This window comes from Amblyomma americanum, chromosome 2 (genome assembly GCF_052857255.1).
Source record: "Amblyomma americanum isolate KBUSLIRL-KWMA chromosome 2, ASM5285725v1, whole genome shotgun sequence".
NCBI lineage: Eukaryota > Metazoa > Arthropoda > Arachnida > Ixodida > Ixodidae > Amblyomma > Amblyomma americanum.
In genome coordinates, this window is record NC_135498.1 from 26,537,183 (window position 1) to 26,561,265 (window position 24,083).

The following is a 24,083-nucleotide window of genomic DNA, read 5'->3' on the forward strand; positions in this document are numbered from 1 at the left end:
CACGTCTGTGCGTAGATGCCAACAAATAAACTTATTTGGAGTGCTTAAGACTTTGTTTTTGCGTGAAATCATCCAGTATAACACAGAAAGAGTGTTGTAGACTCCAAAAAAAAAAAAACGTACTTTTCAAAAACCGACTTCTTTCCAAATTTTCACAATCTGATCCCCACTTCCCCCTTAATTTAGCTAAGTTCAAGAGGCAAAAGCACACACAATGATGTATATGTTGTCAGAATAAAAATAAAAAATCGTCAAGTGGTGTAGCACCACCTCGCTATCAGCATTCACGTGCTAAATGTGCATGGCATTATACTACAGCCAAAGGTGCCTCACATGATGACGCCTCATCAATGCACTCCACCTCATTAAAATAAACCCACCACTTGACAGCCCTTCCAGACAGCAGCAGCCACTAGACCATCATCCTCCACCAATTTTTCACAATACACACATGGCACCAGAAAAATGCTTCTGCACAAATATAAAACAAGCACATCCAAACGCGCACACGCACATATGCACAAAGACACAGCCAAGAAAAACTTCATAAACTATTTTAAAGACCTATATCATTTTGCACACTCGAAGGTCCTTTCACAGCCCGACAAGGCTGACAAGGAAACTGCATTGGGAACAAAAAAAAAAAAGGGGGATCATGGTGATGCGAGGACACAAGGGTGTGTGTAGAAACGTAAAAACCTGTGGCTCTAATGCTCAGGCGAACGGATAAAAACATTTTGAAATAAAGTGGTGACACAAAAGTCTGCTGCAGGAACAGACCCTGCTGTGCAGGGCCGGGCGCTCGCACCCTTTGAAAGAAGGCAAGTTGTCTTGACTAGTTAAAAACCACTACAACGCAGGTCAATGTAAAACAAAACACAAACAGCCGCAGGGAACGCAGGCAATGTGCCAACTGCTTTGTATTCACATAAGAGTGGAGTTTAAAAAAATAAACGGTGTCAATAAAAGGTATTGCATAAAACCTAAAAACACCATTTCCTTACCTACACAACACATCAACGCCAAGATAAAGACAAGGGAAAAAAAAAGCAATCAATGAAACATGTATATGTGTGTTTGTGTCTATATATATATAATAATATGTAAAAATAATCTGATGAGAATAAACACGCCACCCTTTGTCTCGGCTCTCGAGGAATGACTCAACTTGCTCTCTGCCAAAGAAAAAAGTTCTTGCCAGAGGGAAAAGATTCAAAACGCAGCATCAGGCTGAAACAACACAACCTCTCGTTTGTCCTCATGAGAAGGGGAAGGGGGGAGAACACAAAAGGGGTGAGAAAATGCCATCGCAAGGGGGCCGTTGTCATAGCGGCAGCTGCAGATGGAACCACATGCCACCATCACTCGCTTTTTGATGAGGAAGAGTGCGTTGTCTCGCCCCCTTTCAGGAACCCAGAAGGGAGGAAGGACCCGAGAGCCACGCCCCTTGGGTGTGGAACGGGCGAGGAAGCTTGGGGAGGGGGGAGGAAGAGGCGGCGGGGTGGGGTCATCACACAACGATGACGCACTGGCCTCAACAGCAGTGACGGCCTCGGCTCAGGAGAACACCAGAAGGAAGGTGGTTGTTGGCAGGGGGAAGAAAAGGTCGCAGGAACACTGGGGGGGTGTGTGAATGAGGGCAGCCTCTTCTTCTCTTCAGTTGATGGGCGGCCGGCCACCGCGGGCAGCCTCCTCCAGAGTCCTGAGTTTCAGCTCCCGCTCCCGCTGCTGCTGTTGGCTGCAGCGACGAGCCGTGGCACTACAGTCACTGGACAAGTCTTGCCTTGGGACTGTGGGGCGCCACCTGACAACCCCCCGGGAGGGGCGAGACCACCACAAATCACTGGCACACACACCACTGCGGCAAGAGCGAGTGCACACCCCCTCCCTCCTCTAACCCCTCCCAAGCTTCCGTCCTAGTTGTCTCAGCGACTCAAAGCACAACAGTGCCTTATGTGAAATGCAGATGGAGACGTGTCACCAATGTGCTAAATGATCCAAGGAAATGCTCTTACCATAGTGCCACAGTTTAGCCTCCAACATTTTATTCCCCGTGGCACGTGCAGCAAAGTGAAAATGATATTTTATGTCCCGAGTGATCATATCTGCCACCGCAGGACCCAAATACAGAAATGGCGTGTTTTGAAACAAATAAATCCTGGAGAAGCATGCGGCAGCAGCATTGGTGCAGACACAGTTGCCGTGACACAGTGTTCGCGCCTGACTGGCTTTAACTGCAGTCATTGGGCACTTTTGACGTGCACGCATCGCCTCCAAGAGCCCAGTGTTGAAAGTGAGCTATGTTTTGCTTCATAATCAGGACTGAGTTCCCATTGTTGTCGCGCTTTCTGCTGCGAAGCAATGGCCTAGGGGAAGAGCATCCGCCTCATATCCGTGAGGTGCTGGGTTTGAGTCCCTATGCTAACCAGAGTCCAATATATTTTCTAACAGGTGCAGGCAGCCCCAAACTTGTTGCACTCCCATGGACTACAAGCATGATTTCTTATTTTCTTTTTCACTGAATACTAATCTCTTTGACAAATAAAAAAAAAACAAAATTGAAGAAGAACTCAGTGCCTAATGGATTTCAATTTGCTGGCTTACCAGTGTCATTTCTTAGCCTTTAACAAAATGGTGGCGTCCTGCAGCTTTCGGTCAGCCGCCATCTTTACTCTAGTGTGATCCTCCACGTTGCAGGGGGTAACGGTAGGTGCTGCAGGTGACCACGTCATGGAATATAGAGAATGTTGGAAGCTTCAACTCCTGGCCCTCTGTCCAGTAATGTTCCATCACAAGCTATGCTAGAGAATCCAGTGTGTGAGTACGACACAAGACCCTCAATGATAATCTACAAGAACGAAGAATGGAGCAGATAGAGGGCGGTGCACTACCTTGATATTAAAGAAAAAATTGAGAAATAATGAGTAAAGCGCCATATCAGCAAATAACATATGTCGATGTGGATTTGCACAGTCATAACATGAACAAGCAGGCTCACTTGCAAGCTGCCCCACTATCAGGCTTTTTAGGTTTTCTGATTCATTTCCTATGGAAGAGGCGAATGTCAATAGATACCCGAAACATGAGCACAGCTTCACATCCGCCTGAAAGACGGTCAAACCAGCACCACTTACTCTGACTGAATGACGGTCGCCTGACCACCCGCGGGTCACTCAAAGTGCCGTTAACACTGCACATAAGGCATACCGTATAAACATGCAAGGGTCGCACCTGTGTGCAGGCCGCACTGTTTTCCCAAAGAAAATATTCAACAACAACCTTTCCATAACCCATATGGGAATAGCCTTCGAAATGCATGCGCACAGGAGCTTCCAGGTGCCACCAACAGATGCCTCATGAGGCTGCGAGTCATCATCGTTATCAACTTTTTTTCTTTTTTTGGCAACTCTCGCTATCCATATCGGCATCAGTTTAACCAGCTCCAGGTTGTGGCTATCAACTGCACGTCCATAGTGGCTCTCGTGTGCAGTTAGCTTTCTTTTTTTTCACGAACTGCCGCAAAGCGTTGAAATATGCAAGCACTTTAACAGCTACATGGCTGGCTTTAAATTGAGTTGTGAAGTATGCTCTCGAACAAGGCAAGCCTGCGGCAGGCAGGAAATTTGATGTGGATGAGAAGTGTGTTCAACGATGGTGCCATCGAAGGGACACATTGAGGAACAGGAGCTGCAAAAAGCACGCTTTTCGAGACAAGCTGTGGCATTGTATGCTGTAGATTCAAAGTGTCCGGGATCTCGAACGTTTGGATGGCACTGAAGAGAGCCTTTTGTGGGATGAACATATGCACCAGAGCGTAGAACCAGTTTGGATTAGGAAGACTCGGCGAGTGACAACGATTGAGTGTAAAATGACGCCACTCATTCCCTGATTGGTGAGCAGATTTCACTTAAAAAAAAAAAAACTTTTCTTACACTGCATACATGGGCTGCACCCCAGAAATTACCGTACTAAAAGCGTGCAAGGGCAGCACTTTTTTTCCCGATTAGAGGGCCAATTTTCAAGGTGCGGCCCATATACATAATGTGTGAAAAAAATTAAAAAAAAAAACACCATTCAGGGAATTGGTGGCATTTATTCTACATTCAAATGTCACTCGCGGAGTCTTCGGACTCCAAGCTCATGCTGTCCACAAGAAGTCGCGCAGCTTATCTGCTGTCAACGCGTAGCCATTGTTCCGCACTTCGCTCACATAGCAGAGCAGCTCTTCTTCCAGTTTGAGAAACTTGCTTGGATGGCTTGCCTCGGAGAAAACGTGCTTTTTGCAGCTTGCGTTCCTCAATGCATCCTTGTGGTTGCACCACTGTCGGACACACTTTTCGTCCATGTCGGATTTCCTGCCCGCCGCATGCTTGCCGTGTTCGAAAGCAAACTACCAGCCATGTAGCTATTAAGGTAATGCAAAATGGCATTCTTCCGGGCTAGTTGGTGCGATTCCATTTGAGAGGGCCAGCGTGAACCTTGGGACGAAGGAGACGTTCACGCTGGCCCTCTCAAATGGAAAGCTATTCGGGTGCTTGCCCACCGTGCTAAAATTGCAAAGCTCGGTTGCAGCACACGAAAGCCACAACTATAGGGAACTACAGTAAAAGCTCGTTAATTCGAACTTCACGGGACCGGGAAAAAAGTTCGAATTATCGAACGGCCTCGAAAAAACTGACAAGAACCATTTGCATTAAGGTATATGTACCGTGTTTGCTCGCGTAATGAACCCAGTTGCATAAGGAACCCACCCACCCCTGATATTTGCCTAAGAATTTGAAAGAAAAAAAAAGTGTCAGTCATTAATGCTTTTTAACGCATCTCTTGGCAGCGACCTTTTAATTTAGCTCTATCATAGGGGGGAGCGAATTTGGCAGAGTGCCAGCGCTGTCTGGTTGCGCAACCCTCGTTTTCACTATGTTCGCCTTATCGTGCCATGGGCAATTGGGGCGGACGCCGTCTACTGCCACTCAATCATTGGAACGCGGGATAGCAGCAAGCGCCTTTTGCAGGGAACATGTTAAAAGCAAGCTGGCGTTATGATCCCGGCTGACCACGTGGTTCCGTTGGCAACAGATGGGTGGAAAGGTGGACGACACTCGCAAAGGGGGGGAAAAAAAAAAAAGTTTTTCGCATGTAATTTGTAGCTCGTCTGAAGTCATGGCCGTTCATGGGCATTGGCTGGGGCCGCGCCGACGGTACCTCCGAATTAACAGGGCTTGAATTAAGGAACATTTACCGTATTTACTTGCGTAATGGACCCACTTTTTTCCTAGAAAAGTTGACATCAGTTTGGGGGGAGGGTTCATTACGCGGGAAAAAAAAAGTTTCCAACAGATTTTTTTGGAAGGGTTGAGATTCAATACATCTCCGCCCGTCCTTCCGTCATCAACAAACGCACGCGGTCAGACTCATTACGCGAGTAAATACGCTGCGCGGAATAGAGGGTAGGCAGCCGCCACCACGTTCGCCAACCCGTGCCTTCCCACGCCGCCGGCCGCCGCGCCGGTGATGGCGCCATTTAGGCTTTACCCACTCGTCCACGGTTTTATCTGGGTCCATCTTCCGTCCCCGTTTACCACATGCGCAGCCTCTAAGTATGCGCGGCGCTTTTTTTTTGGCCACGTGCTGTGTGCCAAGCCGCCCAGACGGGGCGGCGTGTAGTTCGAATTATCCGTAGCGGAACAGACTCGCTTTCGAATTAACGGACTTTTTTATAAACAGATCTGTATGGAGCTTGGCCGGACTAAATAGAGTAGTTCGAATTATCAGAAAATTCGAATTATTGAGGTTCGAATTAACGAGCTTTCACTGTACTACGCTATCAAAACTCACGTGCGGCCATGCCTTTGACCATGGTGGAAAAAAAGACTGTGGAGGGAGCAAGACACCTAGCGGCCAGCCTTCGCAAGCCAAGTGCTCGTGAAGCCGCTCCCTCCCCCATTTTTCGCTCTCCCAAACAGTACCTAATGCTTTGGCGCTGGTATGTTTTAGTGCGCGCGTCTGCGCAGCCTGTGGCGCGGGCCTCTACAGCAAGGAGGTCGATCTACAGTCAGTTTGCCGCGCCAGTCCGCGCACACACGGGCCCAGCAGAGCTAGATATCTCCTCACGCTATCACATGGTGTGATCACGGGGAGACTGACTTTCTCCTTTTTACTTTTTATGACTAGGCTTCTAGGCTATCGTTGGACACTCCCTCCATGCCTTTGACAGCCGCAAAAAACTGGAGCTGGTGATACTGATGCCAATAAGGATAGGGGGAGCTCGACGCGGAGGAAAAAGTTGACGATGATCATGACCTGCAGCCTCGGGCTGCCATCTGTGGGCAGCACCTGGAAGCTCCTGTGCGCGTCCATTTCGAAGGCTATTTCCGTGTGAACCGTGGAAAGTTTTAGTGCGGCTCTGACAAGGATATTTTAAAATATTTCCTTTGGTAAAGCAGGATGCGGCCCGTACACGGGTGTGACCCTTACACGTGTTTATAGAACAGCCCTCGAATTTGGGGAAAAAAAAAAAAACTGCGGCCCTTACATGTGTTTATACGACAGCTGCAAATAAGACATATGGCACATGCGAACTGTCATCCCATGCACAGTGAAAACTAAAGGCTGTAACAAGATAAATTAGTGTGTGTGCTGGTTAAAACCACAACCATTACATGCGTTCTTTTCCTTTGTGCCCAATCTAGACTGACCGAACTCCACGAATAAAGCTCACTCAAAGCTAACAAGCAGTATCACAGTATTCTGCACTTTGTCATCTCCCTTCGCAGTGCTTCTGCTTGCTCACTCGAAGTGAGATGAAGCCCAGGAAAAACTGAAGGCTGATGGACTCAGAAAATATTGCTTCTCCCAAAGGACATGGGTGTATAAGAGTGAGTAACAGGAGGGGCCCCGGTGGAACAAACCCTGAAAAACCAAGGGAGTGCAAGAAATTGCAAGGGGGAATCTGGCTGACAGAGCCACACCTGTGAAATTTTGCACTTATATAAAAACAAACAAACAAAAAAGACACAGAAATCAGAGGAACCTTAGCGGTAATAGGCTCAGAGCACATACGTATCAAATGATGCAAAATAAATCTCCAACTAATCAAAAAGCTACCTGCGTGGAAAAGGATAACCTTCAGACCAGTTCTATGCCGGAAGGATGCTTTCTTTGGGAAAATTCATAAGCAGCAACAATGATATCATGTAAGTACCCTCAAAGCTTTTATCTGCTGCAGTAAAGTGCAGGCATTCTTGCACAAGATTTCACAAAGCAATGCTGCCGACTTTTGAACAGCGAGATGTCCGCGTAATGAAAAGCTGTCGAAAAAGCACACACAGTGTGGCAAATACCACCATGATGTAGTCCACCTAGCACAGGAGACAGTTGCTGACAAATTTTTCAGACTCTAAAAATATATGCTCATTCAAAATTTCAAACCATCACAAGGGACTGCTTCACCATAGGGCTAAAGCACATTTACATTAACAAGATGTGTGAGATACATATAAAGTTAAAATCAAGTTAAAATCTTGCCATGGCTTGATTGTTCCTAAAGTGCACTTTTGGGAAGTTGAAGTGTCCCCCTCACAGCTGGTTACGGAGTGCTCATCAATCATCATTTTTAGGAATGCGTGATTATTGTACAGTAATCAGACAGATTATGGCTTTTGAACACCTGGTGCCTAATCTGCGAATAACTCAAACTCCAAATTGCTAGATGCCCAAAAGTGGACTCCAAGACAAGTGTTTGGAAATATACTTTCTTGGAAACCATTACTCCATGCAGGGTGCAGGTACTGCATGGAGTAATGCGAATCTGCACTAAATGGCACCAGTTACACTCCTGCTCCTGCAAAAAATTTGACGAGTACTGCTGATGACAGAGATGCTGTGAGAAAAAAACAGAGTGCCATAGAAATGGTGGCCTCTTCTCGGCATTAGAATTATGCGAAAAACTGTAAACTGCACCGAGCCTGAAAGCGATCGTTAGAAATGTGCACTAACACTAAGCCTATAAGACTAGGAGACTTGCCCATGAAGCGTCACTTCTTGCACCTGCACAAGCACGTTTTTATGGCTTTCCAGTGCCAATGTGCATGCAACAACTTGTGCAGCTACAAGCAGTGCTGCAAAAACGCTACAGTCAGCCTAAAACCTTTAGTAATGCGGCAGGTCCCATGTTTCATTTTGCAGTGTTTTTGAATTGGTTTACAAATGTTACACATATGCCGTGATAGCATAACACAGTACAGCAGCTGACCGATTTTTCTGACTCCAACAATTCGGACTCGTGCAATGTTTCGGAATCCACAGAGCAACTGTCATGCACCTCATAGGAACATGTATGTATTCACGACTGATATTTCGGACCCTTTCTGGCTTGCACCATGTCTACAAAAATTTGACAGCAACTGTAGGCACACACAATTAAAAAGTAACAATTCTGCCTAGATTCTATGCAAACCTTACGGCGCCAGAGAAATTACCCTTGCCATCCAAATAACATATCCAAAATAAAACCTCTTCAAATTCCCTTTCCTTATGTTTTTTTTTTCAATGCCGGACATCACTGCACAGCACAGAAAACTGTCTGCCTTAACCATGCTGCAAGTTTCCTGCTATATGAGACTACATACTAAGAAGTAAGCCCACAAGCAAAATAAGTAAATACAGTTGAGCCCACTTATAACGACCACTTGCTTAGTCTGAACAAATACTACGCGACCGTCACAATTTACATTAGGGCTGTGGCACCAAATCTCAGATAGAATTAACATCTGAGAACACAAAATTTGGTTAATGCAAACACAGAGGTGTCAGGAACTCACACTAAGGGGCATGTTGAGTGGTCTTCATCGTCCTTCTAAATGAACATCGATACTGCTTTCGTTTTTCGCACGAAGACCGTGAAAAGGGCGCAGGATAAACAAAGAGAAGACAAAAAAAAGTCCGCCACTGGTTTGCAACATCATGTTGACTTCCACGCGCACTTAACGCTTTGAGGGTCGAATTTTTTTGAAAAATCTTTCGCAGATGGTCAAATTACTTTATTGCGGATTTTGAAGGCACAAAATGTGTAAAGTCAGGAAGAAATTGTAAAAAAAAAAAATCAAGCAGGAACAATATTTGGTTTCAGCATCACGCAGAACTGCAAAACGTTCAATAGTATTTCACAGTGTGGTATTCCTTGAAACACTAGTCTTCTGAAGAAAGCTTCTTTTCTGATTCAGACTCGGTGAATGGAGTAAGATCAGAATCGGAAGAGTCGTCGCTGTCGGTGCCAAGAGAACAGGCACTGTGTTCGGCCATATTGCCACTTTGCCGTGCATCTGAGGAACTCGAAGGACACTCAGTAAACAAGGAGAGCGAGAATACCTCGTGAGCTTCAGTGATAAACAAGCTAAGAGCAGCGCCAATAACGATGGAAATCATATCCGCCGCCCCTGCAAGCGAGTGCCAATAAAGATAAAAAACAAGTTTCGCGCACCTCTGTTACGATCACGTGGTGAAACCGAAACCACGAAAGGGTGTTGCCGCAGACCGCTCGACACTCTGAAGCTAGAAGTCAGTTCTGTTTACCTCCGCAAGAAGGCAGCTCAATCAAATTTCAAATGCTTCTTGTAAGTCCTAGGAGGTGGCAGCACCTCCCAGTGAGCATGCACCGTCATTATGTAGTGAAATTTCAAACGGAGGGTTGAAACTGCTCCCGTACGGCAAAGACCTTGCGGAAAAGAAAACCACCACTGTAGATATACGACAAAAACCCTCAAAGGGTTAAAAAAGCAGGGTAAGCCCACTTCGAGATACAACGTTCTGGCAGAGGAGAAACAACAAACTCATCATCAACATCATCAGCCTTACTACACCCACTGCAGGGGAAAGGCCTCTCCCATGTCTCTCCAATTAACCCTGTCCTTTGCCAGCTGCATCCACCCTTTGCCTGCAAACTTCTTAATCTCATCCGCCCACCTAACCTTCTGCCGCCCCCTGCTACGCTTACTTTCTCTTGGAACCCACTCCGTTACCCTTAAAGACCAGCGGTTATCTTGCCTTTGCATTACATGCCCTGCCCAAGCCCATTTCTTTCTCTTGATTTCGACTAGGATGTCATTAACCCGTGGGCTGTCAACTGTACCTGTCCTCCCCCTTCAAGGCTTTTTTGCCGGGCCACAAAAAGGAGAACAAAACTAGCGAAAAAGACATACTCTCAGCCTGCGCTAGAGAGCTACTAGTTATAGCCTGAGCCACAGGCACTGATCACAGATTCCTTAGAAGCCAGATTAAACTTACAAAGAGCTTGAGCACCAGCTTCATCAAATCCGCACACTTGTATGGCATCCTGACCAAGAGCAGATAGGCAGTTGTGCCTCGCGGACATCAGAGCTGCATATGAGTTTCCCAAGAAGTCTTTTCTTTTGCACTGAATCTGTGCTAAGCTCGCCAAGTGCCTCGGCACTTTATTTGGCCCAAACAGGGACTCTAGCTATGACTGAAGCCTGGATGATATGAAACCTTCCTGTGTGAGAAAACTGGTCCCTACTGCCGCCTGACAGATTAGCGCTAAGAAAAGACGGCGTCTTCCTATGCACCAGACTCAAAAATGACCGCATTTGTGGGGGCAAATTTCACGTCTGAGTGATATATGCCCTATACTCAAAGTTAGCCTTTCATTGTGTGACGCACTAGGCCTAAACTCATGGTGCCAATTGCCCCGTTGATCAATTTTCACAATAAAATTCCAACCAGCGTGAGTGAGAACCTATCCACGTACGCCAATGGCGACTCGCAGATATCACATAGACAGAACTCCAGGAAAGTCCGCATTGCTTTTCTCATACAGTTAAACCTGGATATAATGAAGTTGAAAAAAGTCCGGGATTTTTCGTTACATCCAGGCTTTCGTTACATGCAGTTTTTACAAGAAGACCCAAAAGGAAAATGCAGAACAGAAACCAAAATAAGAAATAAATGTAGGTGAAATCACCTTGAAAATGTTTCCAGGAAACCCCATTACCCGAAGTCATAAACGTGGAGAAACTTCCCGCGATAATGCTACTGCCGTGCGGCTCGCGCAACGCCGCTACGAGTGGGGTGGGGAGAGAGGGAGAGGAGGGGGCACTGGGCGAGCTAGAGGAGAGCGCACCCAGACACAGCGCCGCTGTACACCTGTCGCGGAGTCGCGACGCGCGCGAGCTATCGGCGCCTAAATCATGTGAGCAACGTACCGCGCGGCGGCGATGGGCGTGCACTGCTCGTGCCGTTTTGTTTTTGCTATGCCCTATCAGCATGAACTGTTGTGCCACGTGGTATGGAGTTCCAGAAGCGAAGCGTTGACTTTCCTCTCATGCCTTATCGTCGCGAAACTTATCTCAGAAATTTCGTAACTCAGTGCAAGATAACAGATGGTCGGCTTAGCGAGTTCATTACATGGAGGTCTCAAGTACACGCACTTCAATGGGGGCGGCATTAGGAAATTAAAAAGCTTCGTTACACCGAGGAATTCGCTATATGGAGGCTCGTTACATCCAGGCTTAACTGTATATACAATACTGAAGTGCCACAGAAATATCATTGTTATAACCAATAATTGTTATAACTGGGTTATGAAAGAACAAAACAAAAACAAAGAAAACATGAAACTTAAGGGGAGATGCTCCTCGAAAACACTTTGTTTTAAATAATGAACCCAAGGTTATGAAACTTTGGCCACTGATAGAGTTTTTAATGCTGATTCCAAATATGTATTTAGTTTCAGCATACATTTTTTAGTTTTTATGTAAATGGGTTCACACAAGCATAATATAGGGTCTTTTGTGCACACTTTTTTGATAATTAAATTTATGTTCTGAGCAGCTTGCTATAGCTCATTGTGTTGCTTTAGTAATGTAGTATGTTCAAATCTACTTCAAATTTATTCATTTTAGCCCATAATTGTAAAAAAAATTCAGAAACACCAAAGTGTATATTTTGGGCACCATGAGTCAACATTCTGACTTTTTTTAAAAAAATGTTGAACAGATATTTTATAACCAGATAGATAATAACATTCTATACACTTTGAAGAGGCTGTGTGCAAAATTTCATCCAAATCTGACTATTGGAAGTACTTGAAATTTGTTGCACGAAACGTAGAAAATGCTGAAAACTGCAAATGGAGAAAACTGCATTTGAAAGTTTCAAACATCTGTATTTTTCATAAACTTCACAAAAGCACATGAAACTTCATCAGAAAATAGAGAAATATGCAGAGAACACTGCAATGTTCATCAGAACTCCCCTGGCCCATAAGTTGACCCCTCAAAATTTTCTCTAACAGAGTCTGTGAGGCGTGCTCTCTTCACCATATTACGGCGATGCGCTCGAGCTTCTGCAGTTTGGCGGAGTGACATTTTTTTTACTCTTCTCTGGTCCCGGGAATTACCTAAGACAACAAGCTCTTCTGGTGGCAGCACACCAAGCTCCTGAAGCACTTTCTCAAAGCTTGTATGTCCGCTGTTATACCATAGAACAGCAATGGCAGTTGCTGTTCCCACAGCAGTCCTGGAAGCGAACCTGGTTTTTGGGCAGAGCAGCCAGATTTTACTATTCAGGGACTCTGCTGCATTTTGGGTCTTCCCCTGTAAGCAGCGGGTGAGCAGCTTTTCCTCAGTGAGGCGCTTATATATGGGCAGCAGAGCTAGCCCCTGTGCCTTTGTCAGAAGCGGGGTGTGGTCCGGTGCAGGCTGTTCCAGCGCTTCGGCCCGTCGGTGCTTGCACCATGATTCCACTCCTTCCGGGCAGAACTTGTGGCTACCAGCGTTATTAGTCGAACATGAGTGAAAATATGATGCCCAAATGGCACGATACATTTTTTGTACATTACCCCGGTTGCTTGTGATTGCTATCCTGTAGTAGTTCTGCAACTTTTGTATCTGTGTATCTTTCAACTTCTCACCGCGTGGAAGAGGTGTCGCCAACTTCCTAAGACCAGTGCCTAGGCGCTTGGCCACATGGTTTGTGCAATCCTCCTTCACGATGGAGGTTTCGCCATACACTTTAGCCTGACACACAGCACTAAAAGCTTTACTGTCCCCATCACTAAGAAATTTGGTAAAGCGCAGTGGGGTTTTCTGCGAGGAGGTCCGCTGCCATATATGCACTGCTGCCTCTGTTTCCATGGCGTGGGAGGAGCATTCAGTGTTCTTCTCACAAACAGGGCCATGGAACGCCTTCCAGATTTCCTCCTCCTCACTTCCAAGGTCTTGGTGCCGACTGCAAGCAAGGCAGAAGTTCGACAGGACCTCAAAATCGAGGCACAAACCACTGTCGACTGACACAGCGGTGCCAACTCCATTATGGCTCTTGTGACCCCGTTTTTGCCATGTGCCATCAAACATGACGGCAATATCTGAGTCATCCACCATCTCTCTCGTGAAAGCCCTCGCCTTCTCCATGTTTTCTGCCACGGCTTTCATGGCCGCAAGATGAACTTTCTTGCCGATCGCATTAAAGTTCTTGTGGTGCAATGGGTTTGGCAGGCCAAGAATAGCACAAAATCGCGATAACTGTTCATGCCCGATGCCAATCGCGCGCGCAGCCACCACCAGTTTCACATTCACGGCGAAGCTGTCACGAGAGCTCCCACTCACATAGTCCCGATTTCCGCTGGCACCATCCGCAGATTCACTGGGCACAACGCGGCTCGAGGTGTGCGCAGCAGAAAGAACCGATGCTGGGCACTCACTATTTTCACAGTGCAGCTCAAGAAACGCTGAAAGCCCCTTTCGCTTTTCCGCCGGTTCGCGTACCGCAAGGGTACAGGCACGGCACGTAGGGCAAGCAGCGCCGCTTACCAGCGCCGTAAGCGCGCCTATTTCGCATATCGCAGCACTCGCAGAATGTCGACCGCACGCTGCTTTATCTTCTTTGAAGAGTCCAATCTTCACCTCCGAGGCGCTCACAAATTCCACCGCGGCGTCGATCTCGTCCGAGTGCCCGTTCGCCTGGCTAGGGCTAGCTGGCGTCGGGTGACTTCTTTTCGTTGCCGTTTTCCGGTGAAGTTTGCGACGGCGTCCTCGGTACGGTTTGTTCGTACGAGCCTTTCGAACTCGGAAATCGCGCTTTTGCGAGTCGTTCATCGCGAATGAACAAATGCTAAAAGACCGCAGAGATCGATTGAAACGCCGGACTAGCCGTGTACAAAGCAAGAGCAGGAAAGGCCAGGAGGTAGGCTTCGCCACAGCATCGCATCAGTCCGGGCCAATGGCGGCTTCGCTAGAGCCCCACGTGACCAGTAGCGACGCTTGAAGCGTGCGCGAAAAACGTGTTTTTCTTATTATTTTCAGCCAGATACGAAACTGCAGGAGGCGCTGTCTACGAGAAAAAGGCTTACTCAACCTCTCCCAGCAAACGGCAATGGCGGGCAACGCGCCGTTTTCGAGATGCAGGCGTTCGAAAGTAGACGATTTGCGCGAAAAGCAGCACTTTCTCGAGCCACCGTGGTTGAATAAAATAGACTTTTTACTAATTTCGCGATCGAATTTTGCCTTGATCTTTTCGGGAGTTGTAGCTGAATGCCCAAAGATAATTTTACAGGCAAAAACTCAAAACTGAAAAATTACTCGGAAAACTCGCTTTTTCGACGCGCATCTCCCCTTAAGAACATTTAATGAGGGCGAAATAGCACTTCTCACTTCTTTGCTGAAACAAACCCGTAATCGGTGAGTTTCGACTGCTCCACGGCAATCTTGCTGATGTCTTTTTAGAGGGCATCCAAATGCTGAACATATCCGAGTGAAAGGTTTTTTGCGGACTCGATCATTCTTGAGGCCTCCTAATGAGACACAACTTGCGCTGGTACCGGTTCATCTTCGTCATCACTGCTGTCATCATCTTCCGCTCCGGTGACTGCTGCAACGATCGCCTCGACAGTCAATTCTTCATTTGTCGTGACTGCACCGTCGGCGTGCAAGAATTCTTCAAGCCCCTCCGCGTCGCCGTCATCACCGTGCACCGTAGACCACTGTTCTGTAATCGCTCCATTGGCAGGAGCTTCGCGACACTCCGTGTCACTGATATTCCCGGCAAAGCCCGCTTTTCGAAACCAATACATGACGGTGGAGGAGCTGACTTCTGTCCATGCCCCAAAAATGAATTGGACAGCCATCAGGAGCGAGATTTTGAAGTCTGGCACGGGTCGGCATTCACGCACAGCAATGTCCAGGTTAAGAGCAAGCCTGCTCAACACACGTCGGCGATGCAATGCCTTGAAGCATGCAATCATGCCTGCGGTCGTGTTCGGCGGGAGGAACAAAATTTTCACGTACGACAGCTTCTGGGCAGTCTGGTGTGCAGTACAGTTATCAAGGATCAATGCCACATTCCTGCCTTCGTGCTGCATCCGCTGATCGAACTCGCACAGCCACTCACGGAAAAGTTCACATGTCATCCATGCTTTCTTGTTATGACAGTAACGAACCGGAATCCTCGCAGCACCACGGAAACAGCGGGGATTCCTAGATTTTCCAATTACGAAGGCGGGGCACTTGTCACTGCCGTCCACATTCGCAAAGAGGAAAACGGTCACCCGCAATTTGCTCTGCTTGCCGCCCTTACAGGGATCGCCTTTGGGTGCATGCGTCTTCGGTGGAAGCATTTGGAAGAATAGCGTGCTCTCGTCACCACTGTACAAGTCCCGGTCTGCGTATGCTTCGCGGATGTACGGCAGTGTTTCTTCCAACCACTTCCGCCTAGTGTCGACATCGAGCGACCCTGCCTCGCCCACGACTGCCTTGTAGACGATTTCATGCCTCTCCTTGAACCGCTGAATCCAGCCACCGCCAGGCTGGAAACCGGTGTTTTGAAGGAGATACGCAAAATGCTTCGCCTTCTCTGCTAAAATCGTGCCACTAATCGGCAAGCTCACAGCATGTGCGCTAAGGAACCACTGATCAAGTGCCTCCTCCATGTCTTTGTAGGCACCATGCTGAATCCTTTTCCGGCCGTCCTCCATAGCATGGCCAGCACTAGCATGGCATTCGTTTTCTGTCATCTTGAGCGTGTTGCGGATAATGGTTGAAACCGTCGGCTGTGACAGGCTGTACTTGCGTACCAAGTTGCACAGTTTTTTGCCCCCTCTGCGCTCTCTCAAAATGCTCCGCTTCATTTCCAAAGATATATTGAAGCTTGCAGCCTCTTCTGCGGCAGTTGAGCCATAGAGCCGCGCTGGCCGTGCTTCCTGAAGGAGGATCTTCCATCGTTGCACTTTCGGGGGGTGGAGAATCCGATGGGCTTGCAGAACCAGCAGGACCGAGGCTGGTGATGGCAGATATGAAAACCATGCTTTTTATGCTGTACGCTGCCCTCGGAACACGTGCAACTCGCGAAGCAGGAACCAAAGAGAATAGGCAAGATGGGGCAGCCCACACTCAAATGCCTTGACGCGTTTTGAATGGACTGGGCGGCACACTTTAAGAATGGGCTGCTCCGTGCGCGCGGATACAAAAGGAACTGCCTCCCTACACTCTCCTCCTCTATCCAGAGGAAAGTGTCCGTCTTTCCTCCTCCTCTGAGTCATACAAGATTATCCGGCTCACCCCATCCCATATGGCTTGACACGTGATACCTTCACCTTCGCTGGGCTGGCGGCTCCGCATACGCGCGCGCGCTTTTTGCGCCGTAAGCGTACCGTATTTACCCGAATCTAGGCCGACCCCGATTCTAAGCCGACCCCCTAAAATCCAAAGCCCACAACAACAACAAAAAAGATATATCTATATTACCTCAAATGTAGACTGAACAAAAAAATGCGGGGACAGCGTTCACAAAATGCAAACAGCATTTATTGAATCTGAATGTGCAAAGCTCATTCAACGTCGTCGACGCTGTGTTCCTTGTGACTGTCACCTTCAAACAGTGCACTATCTTCGGTACCGTCAAGTGCATTAGATATGCTGCACTTTTTAAAGGCGCGCACGATCAAAGTACCTGGGATGTCGTCCCACGCTGCAGCTACCTAGCCCGCCAGCTGCGATAGCGATGCACGTTTGATGTGGCCCGTTGCCGTTACCATGTGGGCTTCGTCAATCAACCAGTCCGTGTAATATTTCCGCAGACGATCCTCGAAAGGTTTGTTGATGCTGACATAAAGTGGCTGCAACTGGCCCGTCATGCCGCCCGGTATGACAGCGAGGTCCGTGTTCACTTGGGCGAGCGCAGCCTTCACGTTGTTGATCAAGTGCCCACGGTAAGATTCGACGACAAGGAGCGAGTTCTTTGTCAAAAGGGTTCCTGGACGCCGTCGCCACACAATCTTAACCCACTCTTCCACCATCGCACCCGTCATCCACCCGTTCTCATTTGCCTGCACAATGACATTCCTTGGGAAAGTTTCTCGAGCAGGCAGTGTCTTCATTTTAAATATCATACTATAAGGAGGGAGTTTATGTCCATTAGCTGTGCAGCACAGCATCACAGTTGCGCGCTGCTTCTCATAGCCCGCAGAGTGCACCTTCACCTCCTTGGCACCCTTTTCATTCACGGCGTACACCACTGGCGTATCAAAATACACATCCGTCTGGTCGGCGTTGCCGATTTGCCAAAGGTTGTAGCCTGCCACTTCTCTCTTTTGCAGCACGTAGCGCCGAAAAGCTATCAGCTTTTCTTCGAAATCGCTTGGCAGCTTCTGGGTGATTGAAGTGCGATGTCGGAAGCTGAAGCCGAAGTGCTTCATAAATTTCTGAAGCCAGCCCCGGCTAGCTTTGAAATCCTTTGGCGTTAGGCCTCGCTCCCTCGAAAGTTCCCTAGCTTTCGCTTGCAACACTTCTGTTGTCTCTGGAGGGGCAGCTGCTCTCTGCGTCCGAACAAAGCCGGCCAAAACTGTCTCCGCTTCGTGGCGACGGCCTTTCTTTGGTCCGCTAAATGGCATCCTCGTTGTGGCGCATGAAAAAAGCTGCTGTCGTTGCCCCCTCTAACGACGGACGTTTTTCTCGTTGATGCCAAAGTCCCGCCCGGCTTGAAGGTTCGATGATGCCTCTGCGGCTATCACAACTTTTCGCTTGAAAGCGGCACTGTAGTGGCATCTCCTGCCTGGTGCCATCGTGATAACACCATGCCGCACACCGATACGGCTGACACGACATAGGTGAAAATGGCGACCTCGCTTGTGTACGGTTGGCTACTGGCACGGCCAGTAGCGGCTGCGATACTGACTTCTCTAGATGGCGCTAGCTATGCACCACATTTAGCAGTTTCAATGAAAAACTGGCGCGTTTTTTTTAAATCCTCGAATCTAAGCCGACCCTAGAGTTTGAAATATGATTTGAAAAAAAAAAACAAAAAAACAACTATCGGCCTAGATTCAAATAAATACAATACAGTCACCGACCGATTTTTCGGACTCGAAGGAACCCGGAAAATGGTCCGAATAATCGAACAGTCCGAAAAATCCGTGAAGTACAAAAAAAACAACACTTTATTGAGATGAAATCGGCTTAAAAATGTCACTGATTTTACCTCGCGACAAATTTCTCTTGCTGGCGACGATTTGCGTCTGTATTTGCACCAAACTTGTGCTTTCACTGTACACACTAGACAGCAAGGTCACCGCATTTAGTTGGAATACTTCCCACGCTTCTTTGACGGACCCGGCGGAGCCATGTTGTCCACAACCCGAGTGTGCACAACATCGCTCGTCAAACACACGCAAAGATAAGGCACTTTTCTTTCAAGGCGGCGGAACCGCCGGACGCAATCACAAAACGGCGAACGGATGTAACTTCGTGAAGACTGAGCGCCACTCGGTTGACGCGGTCAGAGGAACCCAAGTGATGAAACGACGAATGGCAAACGTATGAGACCTGTTGCGGTGGCTCAGTGGTTAGGGCGCTCGGCTACTGTTCCGGAGCACCCGGGTTGGATCCCGACCACGGTGGCCACGTTTTGATGGAGACGAAACGCTAAGGCGCCCGTGTGCTGTGCAATGTTAAAGATCCCCAGGTGGTCGAAATTATTCCGGAGCCCTCCATTACGGTACCTCTTTCTTCGTTCATTCTCTCAGTGCCTCCTTTATTCCTTCGGGCCGAGATGCGAGATAGCTCCTGCACAGTTTCCTTCCCCCAACAACCAATTTTCAAAGTAAGGGACAAGCAATAACTGCCCGCGACAACGTTGGCGACAAAAACAAGTTGACGGCGATGACAATCCGGCTGTCACCTCGAAGTGTCAGAGATCGCAGGGACCTCTACTGGCAACAATGAGGTACCGAAAGTACGTCAAGCCAATGCAACTGCAGCGTAAATCCACCTAAATCCAAGATGGCACCTTTTGCGCCAGCGAAAAGCCGATAATATGGCTGATTTTGGCCCGCAGGCGACTGAAATTAGTCCGAAAAATCGAACTTTCGGACTTTTGATGTTCGAAATATCCGTTGCGAATATGTATGCGCTTCTACTGGGGTGACTGACGGCGCCTCATTGAGGTCCGAAATATCCTACAAGTCCGAATTACCCGTTGGCTACTGTAGTTTGGTTGGCGCGGTCGCTGCGTTTCCGCATTTTTTTCTTTGAGAGTTGGCTCCAAATGACTACATTTAATTGTTATAACTGACAATCTAGTATGATAGCATTGTTATAACAGTTTATTTTACCACAGAACACATTGCAAAGGTGACGGTGCCACGGCTGTCCATTGCTATATCCGATATATTGTTAAGAGCGGTATTGTTATAAGTGGGTTTGACTGTAGCATGGTCAGTCCACTTACTGCAAGCATCCAGACAGAACGAATGAATGGCACACGACGGTCATGTTTGTTGTAAGCGGACTTGCCTGTATTACAATCCCCACATAAAAATGGTATAACGTGCATAAAACCAGAATTAGACTAAAAATTAAATGCTTACTAACATGTATATTGCAGTGCCTGGAAGCGAATTGACAAATCAAGCTTGCTAGTGGCTTGCAACGCCATGCAGTATTTCATTGTGCATTGATTAAAACTCTCCACCAGCTCATTAGCAACAGTGAAACCAGGCTTTTAAAAGGAAGATAAATGTGAAGTTCTCTGCACACAGCTTGGCTTTGTACAACTAAGGGGGTGCACTCAAATGGTTCATAAGCAATTCCGTGTATAAAGCGCTACTCAAAGGATCTCATACATTTCATTCACACATTTCACACAAAAGAAGTTCACACAGTTTGCTAGGATGGTAGACTCAGCGCTTTCACAAACAGTCAAGAAGAAATTTCAGCTTGGGACCCTGCTCTGGCTTACCTCATCAGATATTCAAACACATAACATGAGAAAAAAAAAAATCGAAAAAAGGGAAAGAAAGGGTCACATCCGACAGAAAACATTGAACTCCATCAAGAGTTAAAAGCAGAGTTTCGCTTTATGAATTTAGCTTCAGGTTTATGAGAAAAATCTGGCTGTGTCACAAAGTTAGACACAAAAAAAAAAAAAAAGAAAGGGAAGCCCAGAGCTGGAGTCCCAAGGCAAAAAAAAAGCTTCCTCTTCACATAAAGGAAGGGAGAGTGCTCACCGTAGGAACTCCTCATGCTGGGGCAGTAGCTGCGCGGCTGAGGCAGCGGCGGCAGGGTGGGCCGAGGCCGCATGAGCTGCCCCCAAGGCGCTTAGATGAGCCAGCCGCTCACGCTCAAGAAGAAACTGCCGCTGCAGCTGTTCTTGCTGCTGCTGCGCAGCTGCCACTTGGGCTGCATTGATCTGCATAGACACACAGGCACGTGTACTCGCACTGCACCCACATGTCCACTGGAGCAGGCTACAGAGCTTGACAATCAATGAACATGAGCACTGACACTTGGGGGGGACAACTGCATCCAACCATTGCTCTCAGAAAAATCTAATTGTATGCCCTTTTGTGGCTCTTTGTTGAAAAACTAGGAGCTGAAAATGGAATACCGTATTTACACGTATAAAACGCGAGGGGGAAGTTTGAGACCTTACGAAAATTAAGAGCAAGCATTAAAAGCATAAGGCAATCTTGGCCTGCTCAAGCCAACTACAGCCGAGGGCTTAAATATAGAGACAGCACGCAAACACATGGCAGGTATAGATACGTCGATATTAAGAGGCAACGCGCAACATTATCGAGCAGAGCAAAGCCTCTTGCACATAAACGCATGCAGCTGCCCGCACAGCAGCGGCCGCCGTCACCGCCATGCCACTGCTGCTTCGTGTTTTGCGCTATCGAGTCGTTTGCCCGTTCACCCTTTTTGTAGCGATAGTTACATTATGGTAGCATTTCGAGCCTTCAGTGCGGCGCTGTCACGTGGTTGGTCGCATGGTGCAGAGCAGCTGCCGGCGGCACGGCGCTGTGGCTGATCACGTGGTTGGTCATGTGACCCAGTTCCACTCTGTCAGCTGTAGCTATTGCGTCACTCCAGGTTTAACCAGAGCTAAACCACCGCCAATTTTTTGCTTTCCATATTCTACTCGTCTTTCAATGCCTTCTCTTTCTGAACAGCCCTCACCACCTTCTTTCTGCGCTCATCGCCATACTCTCGTTTAACCGTGTGCGCCGCGCTATCTCAAGGCCATTGAAAAGCTAGCTTCTCCTAACAGCTTAAGAGTATGGCAGTAAAGCTTGCTGTAGCTATCTTGAAAACAGTCAAAAGCTGGCTTCTCCTAACAGTTTATGAGTCTGGTGGTGAAGCTTGCTGTAGCTGTTTTGGTCATCGAGAAAAAAAAAATCGCGTTGTATTCGCACCTTTGGTCCCAAATATCGGCTTGGAAACCAATGAATTGAGGAAAAAAAAAAATGTGTTAAATTCGTGTAAATATGGTACACAGTAGACTCCAGTAAAGACAAATTTTTGGTTAAGATGAACAATGTGAAACCATTTATTTGGCTGGTTTTCTATAGGACTCAATGTAAAAAAAAAAAAAAATGCTTAAAGAGGGAAGCTGGTCAGAGCTATGAAATTTTCGGGAACATGTTTTTTGCATGCAAATTCCAAATATAACATTTTACTTAATTTAAAACTAGAGGTTCTGCAGTTACGTAGTATGTTACTTCACTTTTTCTCGACTGCTTCCAAGAAATTCTGCTGCAAGGAATTTGCAAAAACGCATGCCATTGCATTTTCGCACCCTCAAGGAATGCAGTAAGGGACCGGCTTGGATAGGCTTGACTATTTATTCTTTATCGTTGCCATTCGTTGTCATCGAGATGGCCTACAAAGAGCTCGTGACCGCGTTGAAAACAGAATAGCAGGACAGTGCAGCGTCCCATGGTGCGGTGGGGGGCAGCAGACACGCAGGAGAAGATGAGGGGTGGGTGGGGTGGGTTGCTCGCTTTGGCTCGCGTCTTCGCGAACGTCGCTGCCTATGCAAACTGATTGTTGCTGCTCTGCATGGTGCGTGCATTTGTCTGCAACATGATCTGCGGCCGTGTGGCACAGTCTGGTGTGTGACGTGAGGTAGTGCCGACATGACGAAAGCATGACTACAGCTCAGATACAGTCTGCAAGTGGAACATAAAAAGCGACAAATTTCACACTTCTGAAAGTCAGCTTTCTGCAGAAACATTCCCCTTTTTTTTTGTAGTTCACAGATAGTTCGTACTGTCCAATTATTCAGACCATTTTCCAGGTCTCACCAGGTCCGAAAAATCGGTCGGCTACTGTATTTCCTTCAAGGGAGGAGGAGGGGACCAAAACTAACTCTTTTGCTTCTTGGCAGAAAGGACTGAAATTTGGCACATATGCTGCACATTGCAGTGAAGAGAGAAATATAAAATATCACACAGATATCATTAGTTTTTGTATTTTAAGAATTTACAAGTTCGTTGCTTGTGGAAATCCTGGCACAGTAACGAAACTTGGTAGTGAGCCGGGAATACTTTGCATGTTTGCCCAAATGTCTAATTTACACCAAGACAGTGTGGAATTTTTTTTTCGTGTGCTAATAATTTTTAACTGAACATGACGTGCACGTGACTGTGCTTCACTGCATAAAGCCATGTAATTATTGTGAAATTTTGTTTGGTGGGCTTTGGACGCCTTCTTCAGGTGTTCTTGGTCCTTTTCTTGAGCCCTCTGGACAGCAAGGGCACCAGGATGTACACCCAGGGTGGCACACATTTCTGAGTAGGCTCACTGACTCCATGAATTGTACTTCACGACTGGCTAATTTACTGCCGTCTCTATCACAAAGAGGGAGGCATGCCTGTCCTTTGACAGTGCTGACCAAACTTCCGTTCAGTTGCTTACGCTGCGCGAAGGGAGTTGTGAACGCTGCATGCCTGCGCTTCAGCTGTCACTGCAGACACAAAACGCGCTCAAAGCGTGACGATTCGTCCAGTGAATCTTCAGCTATCACACTGTAGCTCGTCAACGGTTGGGGCTCACTCGCAGGCTGCGTATTTGTGTCGCACGATGCGCCAGAAACAGCACACCGCCTCTGCCGGCGATGGTGACCGTCGACCTGCGTCGCCTCCAACGATGTGATCTCGGCTACTGATTCGCGCGGCTGTACGCAGAGGAGCGAGAGACTCTGTAGGTGCACCATCCGTCGACTGGGTTATCAGCGTCGATGGCACAAGGCGATTGTTGGATTCGCTGCTGGAGTCACACAGTGCAAGGTAGCGCGGCACATTTCCACATGTTCAGTCGGGTGCTCCGCTTCTCCTGCTGGCCGCCGTCTTTTTCTCGCTGTAGGAGGCTTGCGCTTCCGTTTTCCGAAGGCGTGCTTCGTCGAAAATATCTTTTCAAATGAGCGACGATCCATCACTAACTTGGGAGCTTTCAGAAATCCGAATTCTGCGTGTCAAATGAAGTCGCTGGCGTGGTTTGTGAAGCAGACAGCAACGGTCCGCTGTGGTTGCTAGCTTGCCCGCTGCCGCAGCAGCCATCAATGGGGAGGCGCCTTTCAGACCGGCAGCCAATCGGAGGCCTGCTTTCAACGAAGGGCCCGTGTGACCACTTCTGGCATACCCGCGCTTCTTCTGTGTTTGTATGACTGTTACAAGATGGTGACAACTGAAGAATTCAGAAACGGAATGGCGGAACTTCGAGCTTTCAAACGATACCAAGATGGCGGCACTCGGTGGCGGGAAAGACAAGATATGGCTCCGCGAACTGCGGTGATTTTGC

At 47.7% G+C, this 24,083-nt stretch overlaps 1 protein-coding gene and 1 pseudogene across 3 annotated transcripts in view; both read right to left on the bottom strand.

The window, feature by feature from the left end:
* The window catches only part of LOC144120832 (uncharacterized), a 63,257-nt gene that overhangs the window by 1,754 nt on the left and 37,420 nt on the right, over positions 1-24,083 (bottom strand). The window contains exons 15-17 of one of the 3 annotated variants that reach the window (XM_077653589.1): positions 20,510-20,691; positions 2,605-2,713; positions 1,666-1,804 (exon numbers count right to left, since the gene is read on the bottom strand). In XM_077653589.1, the coding sequence (XP_077509715.1) occupies positions 2,674-2,713; positions 20,510-20,691 (222 nt within the window). In that variant the 3' untranslated portion in view covers positions 1,666-1,804; positions 2,605-2,673. Of the gene's footprint in view, positions 1-3; positions 1,805-2,604; positions 2,714-6,709; positions 6,910-20,509; positions 20,692-24,083 lie in introns of those variants that run through there. The other 2 variants (XM_077653588.1, XM_077653587.1) reach the window with 2 other exon arrangements.
* LOC144120834 (uncharacterized) lies at positions 12,335-14,121 on the bottom strand (annotated as a pseudogene).